This window comes from Podarcis gaigeae, assembly GCF_964106915.1.
Source record: "Podarcis gaigeae genome assembly, chromosome: 9".
NCBI classification, from domain to species: Eukaryota; Metazoa; Chordata; class Lepidosauria; order Squamata; family Lacertidae; genus Podarcis; species Podarcis gaigeae.
In genome coordinates this window covers 14,295,374-14,319,010 of record NC_139685.1, presented here as the reverse complement: position 1 = coordinate 14,319,010, position 23,637 = coordinate 14,295,374, and the positions used below count along the sequence as shown (strand labels likewise).

The 23,637-nt window shown below is 42.8% G+C and overlaps 1 protein-coding gene across 1 annotated transcript in view; it reads right to left on the bottom strand.

Moving 5' to 3' along the window:
* The window catches only part of STIM2 (stromal interaction molecule 2), a 73,020-nt gene extending 49,447 nt beyond the window's left edge, over positions 1 to 23,573 (bottom strand). The window contains exon 1 of the mRNA XM_083754905.1: positions 23,135 to 23,573. Within this exon, the coding sequence (XP_083611031.1) occupies positions 23,135 to 23,396 (262 nt within the window). The 5' untranslated portion in view covers positions 23,397 to 23,573. The remainder of the gene's footprint in view (positions 1 to 23,134) is intronic.
* Between the last annotated feature and the right edge of the window lie 64 nt (positions 23,574 to 23,637).

Sequence of the window (23,637 nt, the reverse complement as noted above, 5' to 3'; positions counted from 1 at the left end):
TAGACATTGCGTTGTTGCGCCCATAACCTAGGCTTAAGGTGCCATTTAGCTCCTGGCTTTCATATCTCAGTTTCCAACACTGACCTTGACTCATCTCATGCCTTCCAGTAGCAAAATGTGTGACCGAAGACCAACTAGTACAGCAGTGTGAAATTCAAGCTAATAAGTCTATTTAACAAGAGGGAAGCAATAGTTCCACTCCATTCTGCCTTGGTCAGACCCCACGGTGAGTACTGTGTCCAGTTCTGGGCACCACAGGTTCAAGAGGATGCTGACAAGTGAGAACGTCTGCAGAGGAGGCTGACCAAAATGATAGAAGGATCTGGAAACCAAGGCTTATTAGGAACTCTTGAGGGAGTTATGTAAGTTTGCTGTACAGGAGAGAAGACTCAGAGGTGATATGATAGTCATCTTCAAATATCTGAAGAGCTGCCAAATGGAAGATGGAGTAAGCTTTGTTTTTTGCTGGTCCAGAGGGTAGGACCCGAACCAAGGAATTCAAATTAGAAGAAAGGCCATTCCGCCTGAACATTAGGAAGAACTTTCTGATGGTAAGAGCTGTTCAACAATGGAATGGACTCCCTTGTGCTCTCCTTCACTGGAAGTTTTTAAACAAAAGTTGGATGGTCATCTGTCAGGCATTAATTAGGTGTGATTCCTGCATTGCAGGGGGTTGGACTAGATGATCCATGAGGTCCCTTCCAACCCTACAATTTGTGATTTCTAAGTTTGGCATTTTGTAATACACATGCTCAAGGAAAGAATACTTCGGCTGCATTGTTCTGAAGTTCCTGACAGTATTCAACATATTCCCGGGTAAGAAAGAAATTGAAGTGGCTGAGCGAACTTCCTCTGTAAATGGTTCATCATAGCAACTGGAAATGGCTGCAGTGCCAAGCAAAGGAAACACAAACAGGGAGACAATCTGTTCTTAGCTTCACAGTGTTTCCTCTATACTGGTGAAAGGGAGATGGCAGCATCTTGACTGATATATAAAGGTTTTTTTGTTTTTAGTGGGTGACTAGAAGTATTTGTCAAGGCAACGTGAACAGAGTTAGCAGGGGAGGAAACCGACTGCAGCAAGATCAAGGGCAAACTGCAAGCTTTAAAGACTACATGAATACAGAAAGAGGAATACCACAAAACCCAAAAGGTTTATCCTTTTGTTCCATCTGATTGTAACTATACCATTCCTACCATCCCGAATAAGTTCCACCTACAACCTAGGTACTGACCCCCCTCTTCTCTTGCCAGAAAGTTTCTCTACTACCTTCAAATAGAACTGCTACCTTCAAATAGAACTACAACTATTCTCAAAATTTCATACATGGTTCTCCCTCTGTAATGAATAGGACAGTTTGGTTCAGGGGTCACCAAACTGTAGCTCCTAAACTTCATGCACCTCTTTGACACTTCCAGCTGCAGCTCTTGAGACCACAAAAGGTGCCTATGTGTTTTATAATTTCCTGTACCCTTCATTGCCTAGAAGAAGGGTCGATCAATCTGCCTACTATCTGACTTTTAGAAGACATCTGAAGGCAGTCCTGTATAGGGAAGTTTGATGTTTTACTGTAGTTTTATAATCTGTTGGAAGCCACCCAGAGTGGCTGGGGCAACCCAGTCAGATGGGCAGCTTATAAATAACATCATCATCATCATCATCATCATCATCATTATCATCATCATCATCATCATTGCTGCAAGTCAGAAACTGTCCAGCAGTGCACATTTGCAGTGTTCAAAAAGGATATTGTGCAATACATTTGTGCAGGCAATGATAGACATCTTGCCATCTTGCAATAAACCCTTTCTAATCAGATGCTGGAGTTTGCTGTGGCATCTGATTTATATTCTGTGCATGCATGAAAGCATAACATAATCAAGTCATAAGAAATGCAAATATGCAGAAAATTGAAATTTTAAGCCAAAATGGGAGGAAGACTTTACATGCACCGTTAAAGGAGACAAACCTCTTGGCTTTAACTGCAATGCATCAGTCACTCTAAACTTTAAAGTAAGCAGCTTGAAATGCCACTCCTAAACAAATCAAGAGACATTTCATTTGAATACACACACAGAGCCCGCATTAGAATTAAGGAAAACATATTGCTTTCTGCAATTGCTAAAGCAGTCTTTCCCAACCTGGTGCCCTCCACAGGTTTTGGACCACAAAACCCGTCGGACCTAGGCAGCATGGCCAATGGTCAGCGATGATGGGAGTTGAAGTCCAAAGCATCTGGAGGGCACCAGGTTGGGAAAGGATAAATTAGAATTACATACAACTAACTACTAAAGACAGGGCAGAGTGGCGCTGTGGTCTAAACCACAAAGCCTAGGGCTTGCTGATCGGAAGGATATTGGTTTGAATCCCCGTGACAGGGTGATTTCCCGTTGCTTTGTCCCTGCTCCTGCCAACCTAGCAGTTCGAAAGCACATCAAAGTGCAAGTAGATAAATAGGCACTGCTCCAGCAGGAAGGTAAATGGTGTTTCCGTGCACTGCTCTGGTTTGCCAGAATGACCCAGAAGGTGTCTGCGGACAAACACCGGCTCCCTTGGCCAGTAAAGCAAGATGAGCGCCGCAACCCCAGAGTCGTCCGCAACTGGACTTAATGACCTAATGACTAAAGACAGGATCCAACGGCGGTGCACAGAAGGTTGCAGGGGTGGGGAAAGGAAGATGAAGTCTCACTGTGTGATCTTAAGTCTGTTTCACTTCCACACAGACAGCACTGGACACAACTCTAAGACTGGATTGCTAGAGAAGCTTGAGAAAACTGGAAAATGAAACTTCTATGTAAACCTTACCATAATTCACACACTAAGTCTTCAGTTGTTCATGTTCACACACTACCCATGGTGAATAAAACAGACCTCTTGTACGTGGGTGCTATTCACAGGCAAACAGGGGGTTCCTATTCAGGAAAGCCTTAGAACAAGGGGGGACCTGTGGCCCTCAAAATGTTGTTCAATTACAGCTCTCATCAGCTGTTAACATTGGCCAGGCAGAATTGGGCTGATGCGAGTTCAAATTCAACATAATCTGGAGAGCCACAGGTTCCTATCTCTGCTTTAAAGTTTGTTAGGTCATCTGAAACAGTCATTAAAAGAATCTTACAAACCCAGAGCTTCCTCCTGCATTTTGGAGTCCTGTTGGACCTAAACGACGTAAGTTTCTACTAGCACTTTACCAAATACAGAAATTGGTACTTTATACATCTCTTTGCAAGACGACAAAAACTGCTGTGCTTGCTAAATACTGCTACCCTTCACGTACCTTCCACATAGCAAATATACCACCACAGATACGTCCCTCCCTTTTGATATGTATCATCTTCCTTTTACACCTTCTCAATTCTATTTTTATCACAGCAGATTAAAAATGCAGCTATCAGCCACTGAGTTTTTTTCAGTAAAGTCTCCCACACACAAATGGATAGATCATAGCAAGCATGTGACAAATACTCCTGACAAAACTAGCAAGCATGTGGTAGGTTCAACCACTGAACCAAGTTTCCTGCAATTTTGAAACAAGGAGGTAGAACAGGTGGCCCCTGAGATGTTGCTGCACAACCAGTCATCATTCCTAATCAATGGCCCATACCAGAAGAGGCTGATAGGAGATGGAGTCCAACATAATTTATTAACATTTAGGGAACTCTCCGACTGTAATCCTGTACTCACTGACCTAGCAGGAAGTCACTTTGAACTCAACGAAACTAGAGGAAGAGAAGTGTTGTGAACTGCCCTTAGATCTACAGGTGTAGGGAAGTATAGAAATTTACTAAATAATAAATAATAATAAATGAATGTGGTTTGCCTTTTCAAATAAACACACAAACCAGAACAAACTCTCCTCTATGTGTCCTAAATTTTGAGATGTAGTTCTGCATGTCAGCATGCATGGAATTTCATTGTCAATGACACCTCAAAATATGAGTTTATCTGCTTTGTCTTAATCACCTTATTTCTTATAGCATTTAATGGTCTAGTCTACATGCTCATCATTAAAGCACCTTTAACATAAAGAGTGATATAAGCATCCTGTCGGTCATCTGATTATCAGCATCTGATCAGAGATTCTGCAATTAAAAACCACTACAGTAAATTACGGATTCTTATTTTTAAGAACTAATTTATCACTTTGTGCTTTTGTCAATTGGATATTGTGTTTTATACATTTTGGTACACGTTTACAAGGGGAGAAACAATATAACTGGGCAGCATATTGAACAGAGGAGGGAAGAACGATGGGAAAATCAGAAGATACAAGTCAAGCCTTCATAACTGGTCAATGGTGTAAAATATCAGTAAGAAAAAATATTGAGAAGGAACATGAGATTATCAGTAATATCTGAAAACAGATTTTTTTTTTGGCAAGGCTTTCCCATAAAGCAACAGCTATTATATGAACCTAGAAATATTACCTCAAAGTAACTCCCACTGAACACAGTAGAGCTTGCTTTTGAATAAACATTTCTAGTATTTGCACTCCAAGTACTAATAATTTAAACCCCAGAATTTCAGTAAAAGCTCAAAAATCCTCAATTTATACTTACCAAGAACTCCTAAAGCAAAAATACCACCTAAATTATTCTGAACAAGGCATTACTAATTGACGGCAAGCTCAGACATTTAAGTAGTGTTTTGTTTAGTGATTTCATAATTTACTGTGCAGTAACATTTACTACATATATGCAAAACAAGCACAAGCCTTGAAAAACTCTTGAACTCAAAATCACAGGACTTAATCAGCTACCACACAATGTTACAGAAATGAAGATTTACCAACCACAGTACAAAAGGACTTTGTTTGTTTTTTTAATGCTGTAACTGCTCTCTTACTGAAGAAAGATTTAAGAAAATGAAACGTAAGACATTGGCATCTAAATTCCTTTTTATAATCCAGAACACATGCCTTGATCTTTTGACTCTCTCCCAAAAGTATTCATTAGTAAGTTGCAGTCTGACCAGAAATTGTTTTCCCTTCCTAGACTATTTCTTAAGTTCCTACCAAAGGAGAGAAATAAAAAAATAAGTAAAATGATTTTTAAAATTTGGATCAGTTTTGATTCACATCTGAGTATATAGTTTTTCAAGTCTCAATGAATTTTTATTCTGATAGAATAGAAAGGTAGCAACATTTCAGGAATACAAAGAGCAAGCTTGCTATTTATATCATGGGCTTTATACAAAGCTTGAAAACATCTGCATTGCTGGGATAGGTTATCTTAGGGTTACCAGACTTCCCCGGTTCCCAAGGACAGTCCCCGGATTTGCAAATCTGTTCCCGGACAAATTCCGTCCCCGGAATGTCCCCAGATTTGCAAATCTGTCCCCGGGAAATGTGGCAGTGGCAGCCTCAGCAGCCCGGAGCCAGCCTGGTAGCGCAGTTGGCTCTGGCTGGCTTCAGGAGCTACTCACAGCTGCCACCACTGCCGAAGGGGAACCAGGGACATCTGGCAGTACAGATCCCCTGCCCCCTTCCCCCTTTGTTTTGACAGATCAGGGGAGGCTCAGGAGTTGTGGGTGGGCGGCCGTTGCCCAGGAGGGGCACAAGGCAAGCGGTTTCTCTGTCAGGCAAGGTGCAAAGCCCTTCAGTCAAAACAAAGGGTGAAGTGGGCAGGAGACAGGGGGAGGCTCGGGAGTCACAGGCAGGTGGCAAGCAGTTGCCCAGTTTTTAAAAAACTCTGCGCATTTATGTTTCACAGGGTGCGAAAGAAGGGCTTTGCCCATTTATACAATATGCATGTGTGCTTGGGCCCAGGGTCTTTTGCCTCACCATCCCCATTACTGACTCCCTGTTGCTACTCAGCTTCAAAAGAAAAAAAAAAGGGTCCCGGATTCATTGAAAAAAATTCTAAGTGTAACTTAGCAATAGACAGGATTGCCTTAGCAAATATTATACATCTTCCAATTTGCTTATTTTGAAAGATCTCAGATCTTTTTTCCAAGCAAGTACAAGAATCCCTAAAATTACACAAACTCTCAGCCTTGAAATTACAAACTAGAATTCAAGTGCTTCTAAAGCTCATATGGGGATCTTTAATGAGCTCCTGGTGTTTTCACTACATCTTTAGTTACATCACATTTAATCAAACGTTCAGTATATGCAGGGGAAGTGTTTGAAATATTTGATCTTTTTTGAGATAATTAACTAAAGAATGATTCTTAAATTGAGGTTCATGGTTTACTTTCTAGGAAGTCCTCAATACTATGATGGAAATAAGGGGGAGGGGGGATACTGAAGAGTCATATATTACTGAAGTTGCTTACTTCAGTAATATATGCATTATTAGCATGTACATGCATGTACTGCTACATGCTAATAATATATGTATTAGCATGTAGCAGGGAGAGGCTCACTGTTCCCCAAAGTGCAACAGAATATAGAAGTGATAAAAATTCTTCACAATGCACCAGCAAAAAGAGTTACACTCCTGTGTTGCAACATTATGAAGATTAACAAACTTGTACGACTAAGCTTTGCAGAAAGGGTGGTGGCTCAGCAACTTTGGGCATGCTTGCAGAAACTGGATTATCTGGACCCATTTCAATCTGTTCCAGTTTTTTTCTCCCAAAGAGTAAAGTCAGGTACAAGGTCAGAGAGAGAGGTAAGGTAATGGTTTTCAATAGTGTTCAGGTGTATCACAGAGTTCTTCTTTTGCCTCACCAGGAAGTAGCGGTGTGTGGCAAGGAAGCTTGCAATTCTAAAGTAACAGGCCAGAATAGCTGTGAAAAGGTTACACAAGTGTTTCCATGTTATTTGACAATGGGCTGTGAACAGGTATCTTTGGACATATTCCTCTTGGTTCTTTGAACCAGGTAGTTGTTTCAAGTTGTCAGTGTCGGGAATTTTGACCTGCGACTGTGTGGACTGTGATCTGCTGAAGCTGTCAATCAAGGAAGATTCTCTAGTGTGGAGGTATATGAAAGGTGAGGTTATAGAGTGTGAAGTTTGTTCAAATGCTCTGGTAAAGAGGTGCTCTGTTGAGAACTCTGTTAGAGGGGTTTGCTAAAGTGAGGTTTTCAAGTCTTGGTTTATATATTTAAGTAGAGTTTATATACTGCTAATGAGATATAAGTTAAGGTAAGGTTTATAAGATAGATGTTTTGATGAGTTAGGTGTGCTTTTCCTCAACTTTGTCAGGTTCCACAGGTAGTGTTTTGTTTTATAATGTATGGGGCTACATTTAGTTTAAGAAGGTTGAATTGTTTTTTTCTAGCAGCTGGGTTACAGGCTGGATAAACTGTGAGGAAGGGGAAGATTCAATCTGGCTTCTTGGCACTGGAACAGTTTTCACTGCCCTGGATGATAACCTTTATTGGAAAAGAGACACAAGTAGTGTGTGAAACCATTGATTCTCCTTGATCTATCAGCAGCTTTTAAGACCATCAACAATGCAATCCTCCTCAAGTACCATATTGGCCCAAATATAAGCCACACCCGAGTATAAGCTGCACCTATAAAATTGGACCAGGGAAGAAAAAAAGAAAAAATATCCAAATAAAAGCTGCTCCATTCCTCGCTACTCCTGGCTGCATACTGGGGGTGGGGGGTGCTTCCTGGCTGCATACCATAAGGTCGCGAATATAAGCCACACTTTAATTTTTCACCGTCGGAATTTGGGGGGAAAGTGGGCTTATATTCAGGCCAATTCGGGTTGGGAATTGAAAGCATAATGATACTGTGATTCCTCTCCTGCCTGCAGGGTCATTTCCAGAGTAGCATTTCGGAACTACTGCTTGGTCCCTCATCTACTATGCTGTGGGGTTCGGCAGTGGTCCATCCTGTCTCCTATGCTGTTTAACAGCTCTATGAAACTGATGGGGGTAGTCATCTGGTAATGTGGAACATGGCGCCATCAATATGCAGGGGGAACCCAGCTCTCTCTCTCCCCAGTATGAATGAGGTGAAGCTCTGCAAATGCTGAACTGGTGTCTGGAGGCAGGCTGGATGAGTCAATAAACTAAAGCTGAATCCCAACAAGATGGGGGTGCAGCTGATGGGTGGTTCTTGTGTCCAGGATTTGGAGGTATGGCCTATGCTAGATGCACGCCTCCTGAAGGAACAATTTTGTAGCTTGGGAGTACTCCTTGATTCTGCACTGTTACTCGAAGCCCAGGTGGCATCAGTGGCCACAGCTGCAGCTGTTCCTGGGCTAGGATAACTTAGTAACAGTTATCCATGCTTTGGTAACCTTACATTTAACATACTGCAATGTGCTTTATACTGGGCTACTTGTGAAGATAATCCAGAAGTTGCAACTGGTGCAACATGAGGATTGTGAGCGGTACTTCTGTTTGGGGCCATGTAACACAAAAGCCGCTTTGAGGTTCCCCACCCCCAATCAAGCAGTACATAATTTTTGTGAATAAAATAGGTAACGTACATGTACAAAGTGCTTTGTCTGCCAATATGATACAAGACTCAATTCAAGATTTGTTGTTGCTATATAAAGTCCTGAACAACCTGCATTCCAAGTACTTGAAGGAGTGCCTCTTCCATTATCTGCCAGACCATGCCTTAAGATCTGCTGAGAAGGCCTTCCTTGTGCAGTAGTACCTTGGAAATCAAACGGAATCCATTCCGGAAGTCCGTTCTACTTCCAAAATGTTCGGAAACCAAATAGCGGCTTCTGTTTGTCTGCAGGAACCTCCTGCAGGCAATGAGAAGCTGCAGAAGTCCCGTTGGACATTCGGGTTCCAAAAGAATGGTCACAAACCAGAACAATCACTTCCTGGTTTGTGGCATTCGGGAGCCAAAATGTCCGAATTCCATGGCATTTGGGACCCAAGGTACAATTGCACTCTCACAGCTAAGCACAGTACATAGTGTGGCGCCATCTCAGTTGTGGCATCCTGTTTGTGAAACTACCTCACCCTGGCCTAGAGGTTGGCTCCCTCCTTATTGAATTTTAGGCAAGGATAAAGATATTTTTTTATTTTAAAAAAATATAGTTTTGAAGTTTGTATTGATGTTGTTTTGCTACAGCTTATTATGATTTTGATTGCCAGACACTTTGAAAGGGCCTTGGTCCTGGAAAGCAGCATAAAAATCCTGTAAATAAATGGCAGGCAGGTTGGGTTGGTCTTTAAGAAAAACAAAAATAATTGAAGAACTATGTGGCAGTTCTAACCAAGTTCATACTGACAGCAGAATCACTGAAATAGTTATGCAAGTCCAACATTTTCGATCAGTCTATGCTGCGTAACAGTGAATATCAACCATAACAAAACATCTCAGGATATTTCAACCAAGCCTCAATACCTGCCTCCTACTAATGGTCCCTTTCCATTTTCCTTGCATGTTTATTCTTGTAAATACTATACAACTGTTCCAGTGAGCAGAAGGTACTAAGTTTTAATTTGGAAACTTTTCAAGTCCCCTATTGTGTGATGGCCATAAAGTAAGAGGGTGTGGTATCTCAGAAGGAACTGGCAAACCACCAGACTATGTTCCTCAGTACAACAGTGCTGAAAGAATTCTGGTCCACAGTGTTCAAAACATGATGAATTCCCAGGTACACCATCCCACTTTCCTGGTCCTTAGCCTTAAAAAGACATCTACACACCTCTTTCCAGACGAATCAGTGTTAGAAACTGACATATGAAAGCAAGGAGCTAAATTGCGCCTAGGTTATGGGTGCAACAACGGAACGTCTAGGTGTGCTTTTTTAACAACAAGAATACAAAGTTGAAAATGAACTGCAGCTAAAATATTATGTTCATTCTTCACATGGTCTAGTCCTTTGCCTGCCCCAACCCCCTAAGATTCTTAAGAGGGTCTCTTCTCCAGTCTTCAGAGAGTAGCTAGAAGTGGGGAGACAGGAAAAGCTCCTCCTTTCCTTCCACTCTGTCGTTTTAATCTGAAATCTTAGGCACAGTACTGCGCCGAGATCAGAAACTGCTTGCACTGATGAAATTCCCTGTCGCAAAATGCGCCTAGAACAATAGGAGTTTCAAACACTGAAAGGAATGTGAAGAAACAAAGATATTTATAATACACATGGCTAAAACAAGTGACAATGCTCATAGCTCACCCCACTAACTATGGCAGAGGATTCAAAGATTCCAGTTCTGTCTATCTCTACAACTGGGACTTCTGACTGAACACAGGTGGTCAAGCTGAAGCAGAAATATAACATCTTTTAAATGTCAATCACTATCCCACTGCAGCCTTTCTCTCAGGTGCTTCAGGTACAGAGAATTTATGTCCAATAAACAGTGAAGGGGGGAGAGGCTACCTTTTGTTAACCCCTCAACGAAAGTATAACAGTAAACAGAAGTTTGAAGGTGTATCTATCTACAATAGAACTATCATTACGGAGAGTCAGTCTTTGGCTGCTTATTACGCAGGTGGCCAGTCTGGCTAGCACTCTGTGCATGCTGCTAAACACCTTGGCTTCTTTAGCATTGCTCTACAGGAGGCTGTGCAAGACAAGGATGAAAGAAGCAGTAAGCCTAGCTCCACACAAGCTATCTTCATTAATAGGAGACTAACTTCTCTGCAATGTCTGCAAACATAAAGTGCTCCAGACGCATGACCTAATTGTGCCTGATCTATTGGCTAACTGCCAATACCAGCAAGTGCCTCCATTAGGCCATCCTGGCAAGAAAAAAGTGGCTTCCCCAGCAAGAACTGTCTCCACTGGTAACATAAACAGCAATCATTTGTATCTCTGAAAGTATCTTCCATCTCTATTTTGCACAGGAAAATCCATTGACACCTCACTATTTTGCCCTCAAAGCCAAGAACAGTTTAGATTTCAGATACCAGACTGCAGCCCAAGCCCCAGAGTGGTCCATCATTTTCACTTTAGGATACCCATCTTGGTCTAGAATTCCCATCTCAACCTAATTTATGGTACAGAACTCTAGGGTGGCCTACAGTGGTCTAAACCACTGAGCCTCTCGGGGTTGCCGATCAGAAGGTCAGCTGTTTGAATCTGCATGACAGGGTGAGCCCCCGTTGCTCTGTCCCAGCTCCTCTCCCGGGAAGGCAGGCAGGGGGGACAAAGACTTTTGCCCCCCGCCCGCCTTTAGAAGAGGTCCAGGACCTCTTCTGAAGGCCGGTGGGGGGCGAAAGTCTTTGTCCCCCCTGCCTGCCTTCCCGGGGGCTTTTAAATCGCCCCGGGACAGCGGATAATTCCTCCACTGTCCCGGGGCGATTTTAAAATGCTGGCGGGCAGCAGCGCTGACGCCCGCCAGCATTTTAAGATCACCCCAGACAGCGGAGAAGTCCTCCGCTGTCCCGGGGTTTTTAAAATGCTGGTGGGCGGCAGCGAAGGCTTCGCGGGCAGCAGCGCTGCCGCCCGCCAGCATTTTAAGATCACCCCAGACAGCGGAGACTTCTCCGCTCCCGGGGCGATTTTAAAATGCTGGCGGGCGGCAGCGCTGCTGCCCGCGAAGCCTTCGCTGCCGCCCACCAGCATTTTAAAATCGCCCCGGGAGCGGAGAAGTCTCCGCTGTCTGGGGTGATCTTAAAATGCTGGCGGGCGGCAGCGCTGCTGCCCGCGAAGCCTTCGCTGCCGCCCACCAGCATTTTAAAAACCCCGGGACAGCGGAGGACTTCTCTGCTGTCTGGGGTGATCTTAAAATGCTGGCGGGCGGCAGCGCTGCTGCCCGCCAGCATTTTAAAATCGCCCCGGGAAGTCTCCGCTGTCCCAGGGGCTTTTAAAATGCTGGGGGACGGCAGCGAAGGGTTCGCTGCCGCCCGCCAGCATTTTAAGACCGCCCGGGACAGCAGAGAAGTCTCCGCTGTCCCGGGAAGGCAGGGGGGGGAGCAAAGACTTTCGCCCCCCACCGGCCTTCAGAAGAGGTCGGGGGACAGACTGTCCCCAGACCTGGTCTGAAGGCGGTTTCCATAGGAACGCATTAATTGATTTTTAATGCATTCCTATGGGAAACCGTGCTTCGCAAGACAAAAAACTCGCAAGACGAAAAGACTTGCGGAACGAATTAATTTTGTCTTGCGAGGCACCACTGTACTTTCCTTCATGCCCTTAAACACAACTGCTAGATATTTCACAGTCATTACATATTACAAGCTTATAAAGCATGACGTTTTCTTTATGCATTTGTTTATATTAAAGGCAAGAGGATACAGGTATTTAAGAGCCTGAAACAAAGCTTTGAAAAGCTAAATTTAAAAATGAATTCAAATGGATTCAAAGCTGCTCAGAGAAAGAATTCTTCTTCATGAGACACAGCAAAGAAGCAGCTTTTGAAATAAGCATGACAAATTAGCGAGATGAAGGTTTCCCATCCCAAACAATCACACCACTGTTGGCCTTCCTACCCTCTTTTCTAGGAAAACACAACGAAATAGTAAAACATCCCACACCGCTTCTGGCGCAACAGGACACCGTGATGGAAACCAGAGCACATGGAAATGCCATTTACCTTCCTGCCGCAGCACTACCTATTTATCTACTTGCACTGCCATGCTTGCAAACTGCTAGGTTGGCAGGAGCTGGGACAGAGCAACCTCGTCATGGGGATTCGAACCGCCGACCTTCTGATCAGCAAGCCCAAGAGGCTCAGTGGTTTAGACCACAGTGCCATCCGCATCCCTATAATCAAGTGTAACACCAACCAAACAAGACTCCTGGTACTATTTAAGTGTGTTCCTGTGTGGTTCAGAGAGGGACATTATCCCACATACAATAAGGTCTCTAGCCAAATGCAAACTACCAAGGAAGGCAATGAGGGAGCTCAACTGAATCCGCAACTGACTATCTTTGAAGCCAATCCAAATGACCACTCCACTGGATCCAATAGTCCACTCCTATTCAGTAATCTACCTGCTGTGAGAGACCATATTCTATATCCAGAATATTAATTCTATATTAATCAGATATATGAATAACGCTCCCAAAGACAAACAATGTGGGCATTTAATACATTCAGTAAGTCACCCTCCTACACATGTATGTTCCAGACAGCAGTGAAATATAACCAAGATGATTGGCAGTAAACTGGAAGTGCCTACTTTAAAAAAAACAACCATATTGTAACGTGCTGGTTTGCCCTCCTTTAATAGGTGTAGAAACTCATACAAAACTTTGTTACTCAGCAAAGCTTTAACACATGGCACAACTGGAATGGAATCTTGGTTTATAAATCACAGCATTATCTATTTGCATGAGGCTTTCCTACAAAATTGTGCCCAATGCAACTGATAGAATATCAGGTGAATAATAACAATTTTAAAAGATCAGAAACAGTTAAAAGCAATCATAATATTAATAAGTAAAAGCCAAACCAAAAAAATCAATCCATACAGTACTTTATTGAAATTATAAATATAAGCTAACTCAACTAAACAGTTTAAACTGAACAACATTGTATAAAACAATAAAAATTAACTAACCTAATTTAATGGCTTGCATTTGATGAATACTTTTCAAAGGCGAGCAACACCCACATCTTTAGGCATTGACAGAGGCTCTTCAGTATAAATGCTACTCAAGAAGGGTTGCAGCTTTTCCGTGATGTTATGGGGAGGGTACATATTGAGAATTTTTTCTGCCTCTCATGTAATTCTAGCTCCTCCAAGGTCACCCAATGAAACTGAGTGGCAGATTGCAGATTCAGGGTGGACAACAGTACATACTTCTTCACAAAATGTACAATTAATTTATGGACTTGAAAGCCACAGGATGTGCTGACGGGAGATTGGCTTAGATAGCTTTAAAAGAGGATTAGACTAATTGGGGACAGAGAGGGGAGATAGACCTCTATTAGCCATGACGGCTAAATGGAACCTCCAGTGCAGAGGCAGCATCCCACTGAAAACAATTTACTGGGGGGAAAACTATCAGGAAGGAGTATTTCCTTCATGCCTAGCCATGGGTTTCCCAGGGTCATCTGGCTGACTATTATAGATAGACCCTTGGACCAATTCAACAGTAATCCTCTTGCATTTTTAAAACTTTGTTTCTATGAACATGGCTCTTCTTCTGTATATATTCTTTCAAATATGGCATATTTTGAAGTGTCAATTATATTTCCATATTTGTTTGCATACAAACAAACAAGCATAAGAATGAGTTTTGGAAATACCAAAGAAAAATGTTCCTTCTTGCAAAAGACATAAAGAATAGTATGTATAGTAGGATGGAGTTTCCTTCTCTTCAGAAGAGATACTGCATTATCTTCTGCCATGTAGCTGGGCCAAGAGGAACAGGGTGGCACCTAAGAGACGGAATGTCTATTGACAACACTGAACAGGAATGTTTCTGTTGTTGCAAGGATGCTTCTGTTATTGGGACCAGGTCACAATAACTACTGAACAAAGATATAAAACTATTGTTAAACAGAGCAAGAATTTCATTAGATAAATAAAACCAACCCTTTAGATGTAACTTTGGAAGAACAGTTTGCAGTGAGATAAATAAATTAGGAAAAGAGATCTTGCTAGCCAACGTTTTTGTTTGTACCACCTTACTGGAGCATTTCAGGTTACCACTAAGAGAAGTCAGAATCAAACATACTTGGAATTGCAACAATCAGTCCACAAAGTCAAAAAATATGATATACTTTCATTGTTAATTACAAAACACCATAATCTCAAATATGCCTGTAAGCATGATCATTTGCTTTGAAATGTTTATTTTAAGCCCTTTTTTGACAAAACTAATACAAGTGTGGATAAGTTACTTATTTATCACTACAAGAAATAATAATGCTGACCCAGCAATTTAATAAGTGATTCACCCATAAATTTATACAGAAGACAATTTCAATCCATGGAGACATGCCTTATTTCTCTGAATTAAGCTGCACGGAAATCGATGGGATTTAGGTTCACGTTCAAAACAAATTCTTTTAAAAAACAGGGGTGCTACTTAGAACAAGAGCTACTGAAAAATGAAGATCCCTTCTGAATCCACAATTTCTGTCAAATAAAATACCAGAAAACAAAATGGAACTTGAAATACGTAGTGATCATGTCCTTCCAGCGTAGGGATATGCCTGCTTACTGGGAGGGATTTCACCCAAGCAAGCCAAAGGCCTCTGCTAAAACCAACCCTGCATGCTTTGCTGGGTAAGGGATCTTAACTTCATAGAACTGACACACCATGCAACTCATAGCACTGAATGAAGAGGTCCAAGCTTTAGTTGCCCTAAGCTGGTTGAACAGCTAAGTAAAAAAATTCCTTCAAGAAAATTATTTCCCAACCTTATCACCCGTGCAATAGGTACATGAAATCAATAAATATTATTGTTGATCTATAAGCCTGCAGCGATCAGAATTTCTAGCCCTGCTCAACAATTCATGTTAAGAAAGAACAGCAGTTGATCCCTTCAGAAAGCATGCTGACAAAAGAACACCAAATATAAGCAGGAACAACATGACCTCAACAGCCAGAGCACTAGAATCGAATTGTGTCACAGAAAACAAATTAACAAAAAATATACTAAAAAGCAAAAGAAGAAATTAAACCCATCCTTCTCCAGAGAGCAAAGACAAACTTAAAGTCTGCCACTATACACCAATATTTTCAACAATGATCAGAGCCACTTTACACATTGCAGCAAATATAAGGTGCCCAACTTTGAGTTGACCATATCTCTTCTGCAACATCTGAAGCACTTTTGTGTAACTGAACATGCAAAAAAATAAGTTCTTAGGATTCTCAGCCAATCATGTGGCTTCCAGGGGCATGAATGCAAGGGTTTTTCAGAGACATGTTGCATAAGAATGAATGAATTTACTTTATTACAGTCACAGACCAGCAGAAGCAAAACATCTAAATAAATAGCATAACAATATCTCTAAGCAGATAATTATTAAATTAATTGGGAACAAGAACCAAACGTAGATTAAAATGTATACCTAGAATACTTGATTAAGCATAGGTAATGGATGACTAAAAACCAGTAAGGAAAATTTAAAGGAGATCAGTTAAAAAAAAAACAGCTGTATGGGGTGGGGCTTCAGAAGTGCAGCTCTAACAATATGGGCCTTTTATTTAGGACTGATTTGTAGCATAGATCATCCTTCGATGAATATCTATCATGGCAGTACAAAATCTAGCAACTAAATATGTGACTTCTGTAGTAATAGGGAGATGTAGTGTTGTTCTGAACACCCAAGGAACTTATATAGGATGGGCTGGATAAACCTAGCTTGAATGTCTACGTAATACTGGCAATGAAGAAGGGCATGCTCCGTTGTTTCCTGCTGCCCAGAGCCACATGGGAATTTCCTCTCCTCATATGGTATCTTCCTATAACTGCCTTCCTGAACTGCTGAAGGGAAGGCCTGACAACGCGTCAAGATGAAAGCCCTTCGTTGTTTTGGTATTTCAAGATTAGCTATCTATGGCATTTGGTAAGTGGAATATCTTCTAGTTTCACCAATTAAAAAATTGGGGGACCTGGCCAAAGAAAAAAGACGACCACACACCGTTTTATAATGGTTTTTGCTTGTTCATTCCCCATGTTAAGTAAGAACTGTGGATTGAATCCCAGAGTTGTTATTATATTATCCACTGCTTGTTTCCATATCGATTGGAAATCGTCTTTTAATAGTCAAGGAAGCGAGACCGCGGGGAAGAGAGGCCAGTCTCAGCCAATAATTGCATAAGAGATATTACCAAAGATGGGTGTGTGGGAAGTAGCCCTCATTTAGCACTGTTTATCTAAAATCAACTCTTTGCATATAAAAAATGTGGTAACTTTTTGCAAACCTAACCAGTACAAAAGCTGAAAGTTAAATTTCTACTGTGCACTGCATCCTTTCTGAAGTTTCATTTATGATGGAAATGATGTCTGCGATAAAAGTAGCCAATAATATTCCCAACTGAAAACTATCTGTTCTTAACACTATAGTCGGAAACGCATATTTGTGATATACGGTAATATATTTTTTGGCCTATCAGTACAGTGTTACCTCTGGTTACGTACTTAATTCGTTCTGGAGGTCTGTTCTTAACCTGAAACTCTTCAGGTTTGTGCCGTGCCACCGCCACACGATTTCTGTTCTCATCTTGAAGCAAAGTTCTTAACCCGAGGTATTATTTCTGGGTTAATGGAGTATGTAACCTGAAGCGTATGTAACCCGAGATAACACTGTACTACATATATATAGCATTCACTGCCTGTGGTTAGTACAAACACAAGATTACTGTAATTAGTGCAATATAAAAGTATATAACTATTACATAATGAATTTGCTTTAACTACTGTGGGTATCACATAGCTTGGTTTCCACAGCAACCAACACTGCAGAATGATAACTGTATCTAAAAAGAATGAAAGACAGATCATTATATAACTGTCACCAGCAATGCAAGATACTTCATAGATAGTTAATCACCAACTTTCAGTTTGGGAAACATAAAGAGTTCCCAGGCAACAGACTTTTTTTTACTTCATCCAGAGTTTTATTATCAGAAAATTAATACACACAAAAATGACCACTTCTAATTCAGTTCTGGTTTTCTTAATCCTTAAAAAGAGATGCCAGCTACACTGCACATTCATTCTACTATTTTTGCTATCTTGTATCATCACATTGTGAAAAACTATTTAATAAGCAAAATCCAGCTTGGACCAACAATATACTCAGTAGACTAATGTTACAGATCAGATCCAAGTGCTCTCAAAGACAACTGATTTTCTAGATCCATTCAAACTGGGGTTTATGTGTCCTTTGTTAACTTTGCAGTGGTTCCAGTCCTACTTGAATGAACATTTCCAGAGAGTGCTACTTGGGAGAGTGCACTTCAGCCCCATAGAGCCTTCTACGTGCGGTTCCTCAGAGTTCGATTTTACCCCCTATGCTATTTAACATCTGTAAGAAACAGCTGAGTGGAGTCATCCAGACTTTGGTAATTACACTGTCAGTAACATGTAAATGACACACAGCTCTACCTCTCCTTTACATCTGGCAGGCTTGGCTATGAATGTGCTGGACTGTTGTCTTGTCTTGGTATCAAGATGAGAGCAATAAACTGAAGCCCAATCCAGGTAAAACCGAGGCACTGTCAATGGGAAAAGGCCTGCTCTATTGGGAAGTAGAAGAGAAGCTGGGATTTCAACCGTTGAAACTGTGTGAATTTTTATTTTATGGAGTCCGCTTTAGCTATTTGCTTATATTTTGATTTAGGCTAGTAATGTTGTGAGCTCTTGGAATAGAAAAGTGTACAAATTCAAAGAGACAGAAATAGCTTCCCTTCTCACCCAAAAAAAACCAAAACAATCCAGAGTAATGTATTGCAGAAAAGTTTGCTAAACAAATGATGGTTGTTGACAATGTTTGCTGAATAAGATGTTTTGCATGAAATGACATCTTCAGCCATAGTAATATGAAGAAGAATTTGGTTCCAATTTCCATTCCCAGCCTCAAAGCTGAAAGGCTCCTCACATGAATCCACGTAAAGTCCTACATCTATATTAGGCACTCCATATAGGACACTTGAAGCATGGAAATTTACCACAACCTATCCCAAACTTAGAATATATGCAGCATACCATCACTTGTCAAGTAGGATTATTTCTCATTTATCAGTGTAAACATGCAGTTGTACTTCAGAATCACTATTTAGAAAGTTGAGATAAAAGCAGCATAGCGCAATAGATATCAATCTACAGGAAGACTTCAGAAAAAGAAAGATTAACTAGAAGAAACTGATAAGGGAAAAACATACCCACAGTAAACAGGAAATATGCTGAGAACTTGGAATACAAGTAAGAATCCCTCAAATCCCGAGATGTTAATACACTGTAAGTCAAAGTGAATTGTATGTTGTATATTGTTTATGTAAGATGCCTAAAGAACATTGCTGATCAATGGTTTATAAAGTTCTCTGGAAAAAGTTCTCTGGGCAGCTTACATAAACAATATACAAAATACAATTCCCAACACAATAAACAAAATAAAGTAAAACTCTGAAAAACTTGACTAAAATCAGCATAAACCCCAGCAGCAACAATACTTAAAACCAGCCAAACAAAAAAAACCAGCAACGGGAAACTTGGTGCAAGAACTAAAACAATACATAAGATTGTAAATAAAAGGTCTGAGAGAACAGGAACTGGTCTTCACTTGGCACCTAAAAGATCACAGTATACATACCAGGGCAGTGCCCATTTGCCAAAACTTCTTTTAGACCAAAGAAGAAAAACAGAGCTGAGAAACTGTTTTTATACCAGAGAGAGAAAAAAGGCAAGAAGGGTAAATGATTCACTGCACACTATGTCTCTGATCCTAAAAAACAGAACAGAGAAACCTAATTTAACGTCATGCTATTCTGGAAATACCACAGATCCTTAAGCTATTTATCCGGAAAAAACTTTTCTGGATAACACACTTTTCAGATTTATTACAGTATAAAGTATGGTTTAGGTCCTAAATTGCCACCACCCCTCAATATCCCAGGGGCCAACCAATTCACAGCAGCAAGGTTTCAGGGGGCTGCAGAGGAAAAGGGGGCAGGAAAGCCCTGTTCCATTAACATGGATCCAAGCCAAAGTATTTAAAATAGAAAACAGGACCACTCCCATGCTAACAGGATAAAATAGAATCACAGGCTCAGTCCAGTTATCTGAAAACACTAGTCAAATCCCCAACATTATTCCATCATTTACTACTGCAGAGTGCTCCACAATTCCACATTCATACCCACTTGCCCCCCCCCCCCCAAAGCAGCAGCCATACTGGGTACCTAGAACCTCTGGCTCCTCCCAGCATCACCACTCTGGCTGGGAGAAATTGCTAAAACTATCCTGAATCGGGAACCCACAAATACAGGACACATTTTCTCTGGCTCTTCAGCTGTTCCTGATTCCTGGCTGTGTATATTGCTTCTCCCAGTTACAGAAATACCATTAGAAAAAGCAAAGTAGCAAAGCCAAGCAAGTTCTGGACCTTAAGAATATCCACGAGGACAAAACAGTTCCCTGTAGCATTCTGCAATGTGCTGAAGCAGCCATTAGAACAGGACTTGAGTTCAAATACCTATTTACTCATAAAACTCACTGACAGGCCATAGGCAAGCCATAGGCAAGTCACCAGCTCTCAGCCTAACTAACATACCTCACAACGTTGTTTGGAAAACTTGATACTACCATCCACATACCATTCTGGACACCCTAACAGAAAGATAGGGCACAACTGTAACAAATAAAGAAAATTCTGCAAAGTCTGTAATAACCCACACTTCAAATGACCTGATATATGCTCCCCACCCCACCCCCGATGCTTATCTTTCTCACAGAAGCACACTTGTCTTTTTTGCCATCGTTTGCAGAAGCTACATACTTCTGAAAACACTTTCATGTTTTGTTGTTTTTTAATTTGCTTTTAAACAGTATGGTCAATTCATTTCCAAAATGGTTACTTTTCCCCCCAGGAAAGTGATTCACTGTCAAGGTGTTCGCTGAACACACTTTTGAAGATGTCAAAGTACAGGGTCACAGGACAATGTCAAAGTTTCAGTTCCATCTCTCGCATCCACGAAACTTCCTCCAGAACAATCTACATTCCATCTTCTCATTTTCAACAGTATGATGGCGAGTTTATTTCCTGGGAATGAATTCATCCGCCTCTGAGCAAGTCTTCCTGCTGATAATATATTATCAACACTTCATAGGACTGTTTATTTCAATCCCAACTTCCTTCACTCTGCTTCAGATTCCACTAACATGCAAACAGCGTCTTTTGCCCTCTGCACAGCGCAAGACCCAGACGTAAGATAAATGGTTAGAGCAGTTGCTATATTCCACCATTACACACAACTATAAAACATGCAGACAATAGGATGATAAATATTAAACAGCACCCTCCTACGAAGATTATTTTTAAAGCCTCCAGAGCACTTTTATAGTAACTTCCTTGTGGGTTAACGTCGAGTTAGAAGTCTGGGATTGCCGGGAAAGCTTCATGCACTTGCCTCAGTTCCGCATTGCTGCTTCTACTCCTTTTGACTAGTACGGTAAATCAAACACAGAGAGAAAAAGAGAGAGGACCACAGTTGCCTGCCGACACATCTGGATCTTCTGCAGGAATAAGTGGATGAGCAATGAAAGAGCCAAGAGAACTGCACTGACAGCCTTCCCACTCCATTTATTTTTTACAAGCCGTTTAAGACGTGTAAAAAAAACCAACACATTGCAAATGGGTAAGATAAATAAGGAGTTGGCCCAAGGGGGGCTTTGAAACTGAAACTGAAAACCTAAGCTCTTCATTAATGCTCCACTCAAAGACATGAATTGAAAGGGTGCAACGCTGGCTACATTTCAGTGTACAGTGGTGCCTCGCAAGACGAAATTAATCCGTTCCGCAAATCTCTTCGTCTAGCGGTTTTTTCGTCTTGCGAAGCAAGCCCATTGACGGCTTAGCGGATTAGTGCTATTAGCAGCTTAGCGGCTTTTAGCGGCTTTTCGGCTTAGCGGATCAGCTGATAAGCGGCTTAGCGGCTTAGCAAAAGGCGGGGGGAGGGGAAAAAACCCGCAGGAACTTGCAAGATATTTTCGTCTTGCGAAGCAAGCCCATAGGGAAATTCGTTTTGCGAAGCGCCTCCAAAACGGAAAACCCTTTCGTCTAGCGGGTTTTCCGTCTTGCGAGGCGTTCGTCTTGCGGGGCACCACTGTAGATACAGCAAGGGTGTTCAGAAGGCTTCCTAAACAGTGTGATTTAACAGTTAGACTTGGGAGACCAGAGTTCGAAGTAATGAAGAGCACTGGGTGATCTTGGGCCTGTCACCAGCCCTACCTCACAGGGTTGTTAATGAGGATGAACTGGGGGGTAGGAGAACCATGTACACAGCCTTGAGCTCCTTAGGTGGAAAAAAAGTGATGTATAAATATAATTAACAATAATAATAACAATGACCAAACACTGCAAAGAACTGAAGAATGGAAGACAGTAATTAATTCTCCCAGCACGCCAGGACTGAAACCACAATGTATATGAAGGACTACACATGTGAAATGGATTTTATATTTATAAGATGTAACACAGGCACTGTTTGTAAGGAGGGAAAAAAAGTCTCTTAAATAAGAGATGATGCGGCTACAGGAGGAAATGATCGACATATGTTTGCAACAGCAGCGGGAAACCTGATTTTATGAAATTGTATTAAATTGAAGTAATTCGGTTTGGTAATAATCTGGATAATTAGTAAAATAATTGGGGGGGGCAGGAACTACCAATGACCAAACTCTGTCAAGTGTTCCCTATTATGCAGCGCTTAGGGTAAAACGCCACTACTTCTCCCACCTACACATCCATAGGTACGTCAGATCTTAAGTTCAGCGATAAACTAGCACTAAAAGCCTTCCCAGTTTTCATCCTGCACACACCTCACTGCAAGCCAGAACCCCCAACTCGGGTCCTTGGATGTTGTGGGACTACAACTCCCTTCCTGGAAGCTAGGGGGGGTGTTATAGGTTTTATTTTGATTTTATATATTGTGATCTTTTCTGTGAACATCCCTGAGACCTCCAGCTATAGGGTGGTATATATATTCAATCAATCAACAAACAAGCAAACAAAATCTGAAGACCCAAGGTTGAGAAAGGCTGGTTTTAGGAGGCTTTCTTCCCTTCCCCTGATCCGCACCACCCCCCAAGATCCCACCCCCCAAAAAAATCTCCATCCTTGGAGAGACTGCCCCCCCACACACACACACCGCTTGGCTTCTCCCTCCCCAACTTAGGACCACTTTACACGCGTCACACCCCAACAAGTGCTCGCTCTCACGAAACACGCGTCTCCCGCTCCACACGTGACGCCGACACCCCCCTCCTCCTTCCGGAGCAGAGGCGAGACCCGAGGGATCCGTTCCGTGCCCTGCATTTAATGGCCTTTTACTCCTTTCGCCTCCCTCACCAGCAGGAGATGCCGGCGCCGAAGATCCGCATCCCCGCCCCCGCGCCACCAACTCGGGGCCAACTTCGCGCGTCGCAGCGCCCCGGCGAGAGAAAGGAGCGAGACACGCGTCCGCCGTTCCACACGTGACGTCAACGCGTCCCTGCGAGCCTTTGAGGAACCGCAACGAAGACTCCCTCCCTCAGCGCTGAGGGAGCCTCGGCGGCTCCCCCGTTTCCTCCTCCTCCTCCGGCGGCGGCGGCGGGGATGCTCCAACCCCCCGGCGGCTTCCCTCACCCGCTGCTTCTCACCTGTCCCCGGGGCCGGGTTCTCGGAGGCAGCCGCAGAAGCCGCTCCGCCTCCGCTTCCCCTTCTGCCGCCGCCGGCCACGTCCGCCGCCTCCGCCTCGCAGCGCCCCGGGGCCGGCGGCGAAGGCGAGGAAGCAGCGCGGGCGGCGGCGGCGGCATCCGCCTTCGGCAACAGCAGCAGCAGCAGGAGCAGCGGCAGCAGCAGCAGGGTCCCTCCCGGCCGCGCGGCTCTCCTCACGGCGGCGGTGGGGCAGCAACGGTTCATCGGCGCGGCAGCTCGGCTCGGCTCAGGCGACGGGCTCCTTCGTCGTCGCCTCAGCTCGCGAGGATGCCGCCCGCGCCGCCGCCGAAGCCCCGCCCCCCGCCGAGGGGGGGGGCCCCTCTCGCGCTCCGCTGACGAAAGCAGCCGATGCGGCGGTTGCTGCCCGCTCGCGCTGGCGGGGCCGCTATTCCGCATGCGCGCCGCCACGCAGGCGGCGGGGCGTGCGCAGTAGCGGCGCGCGAAG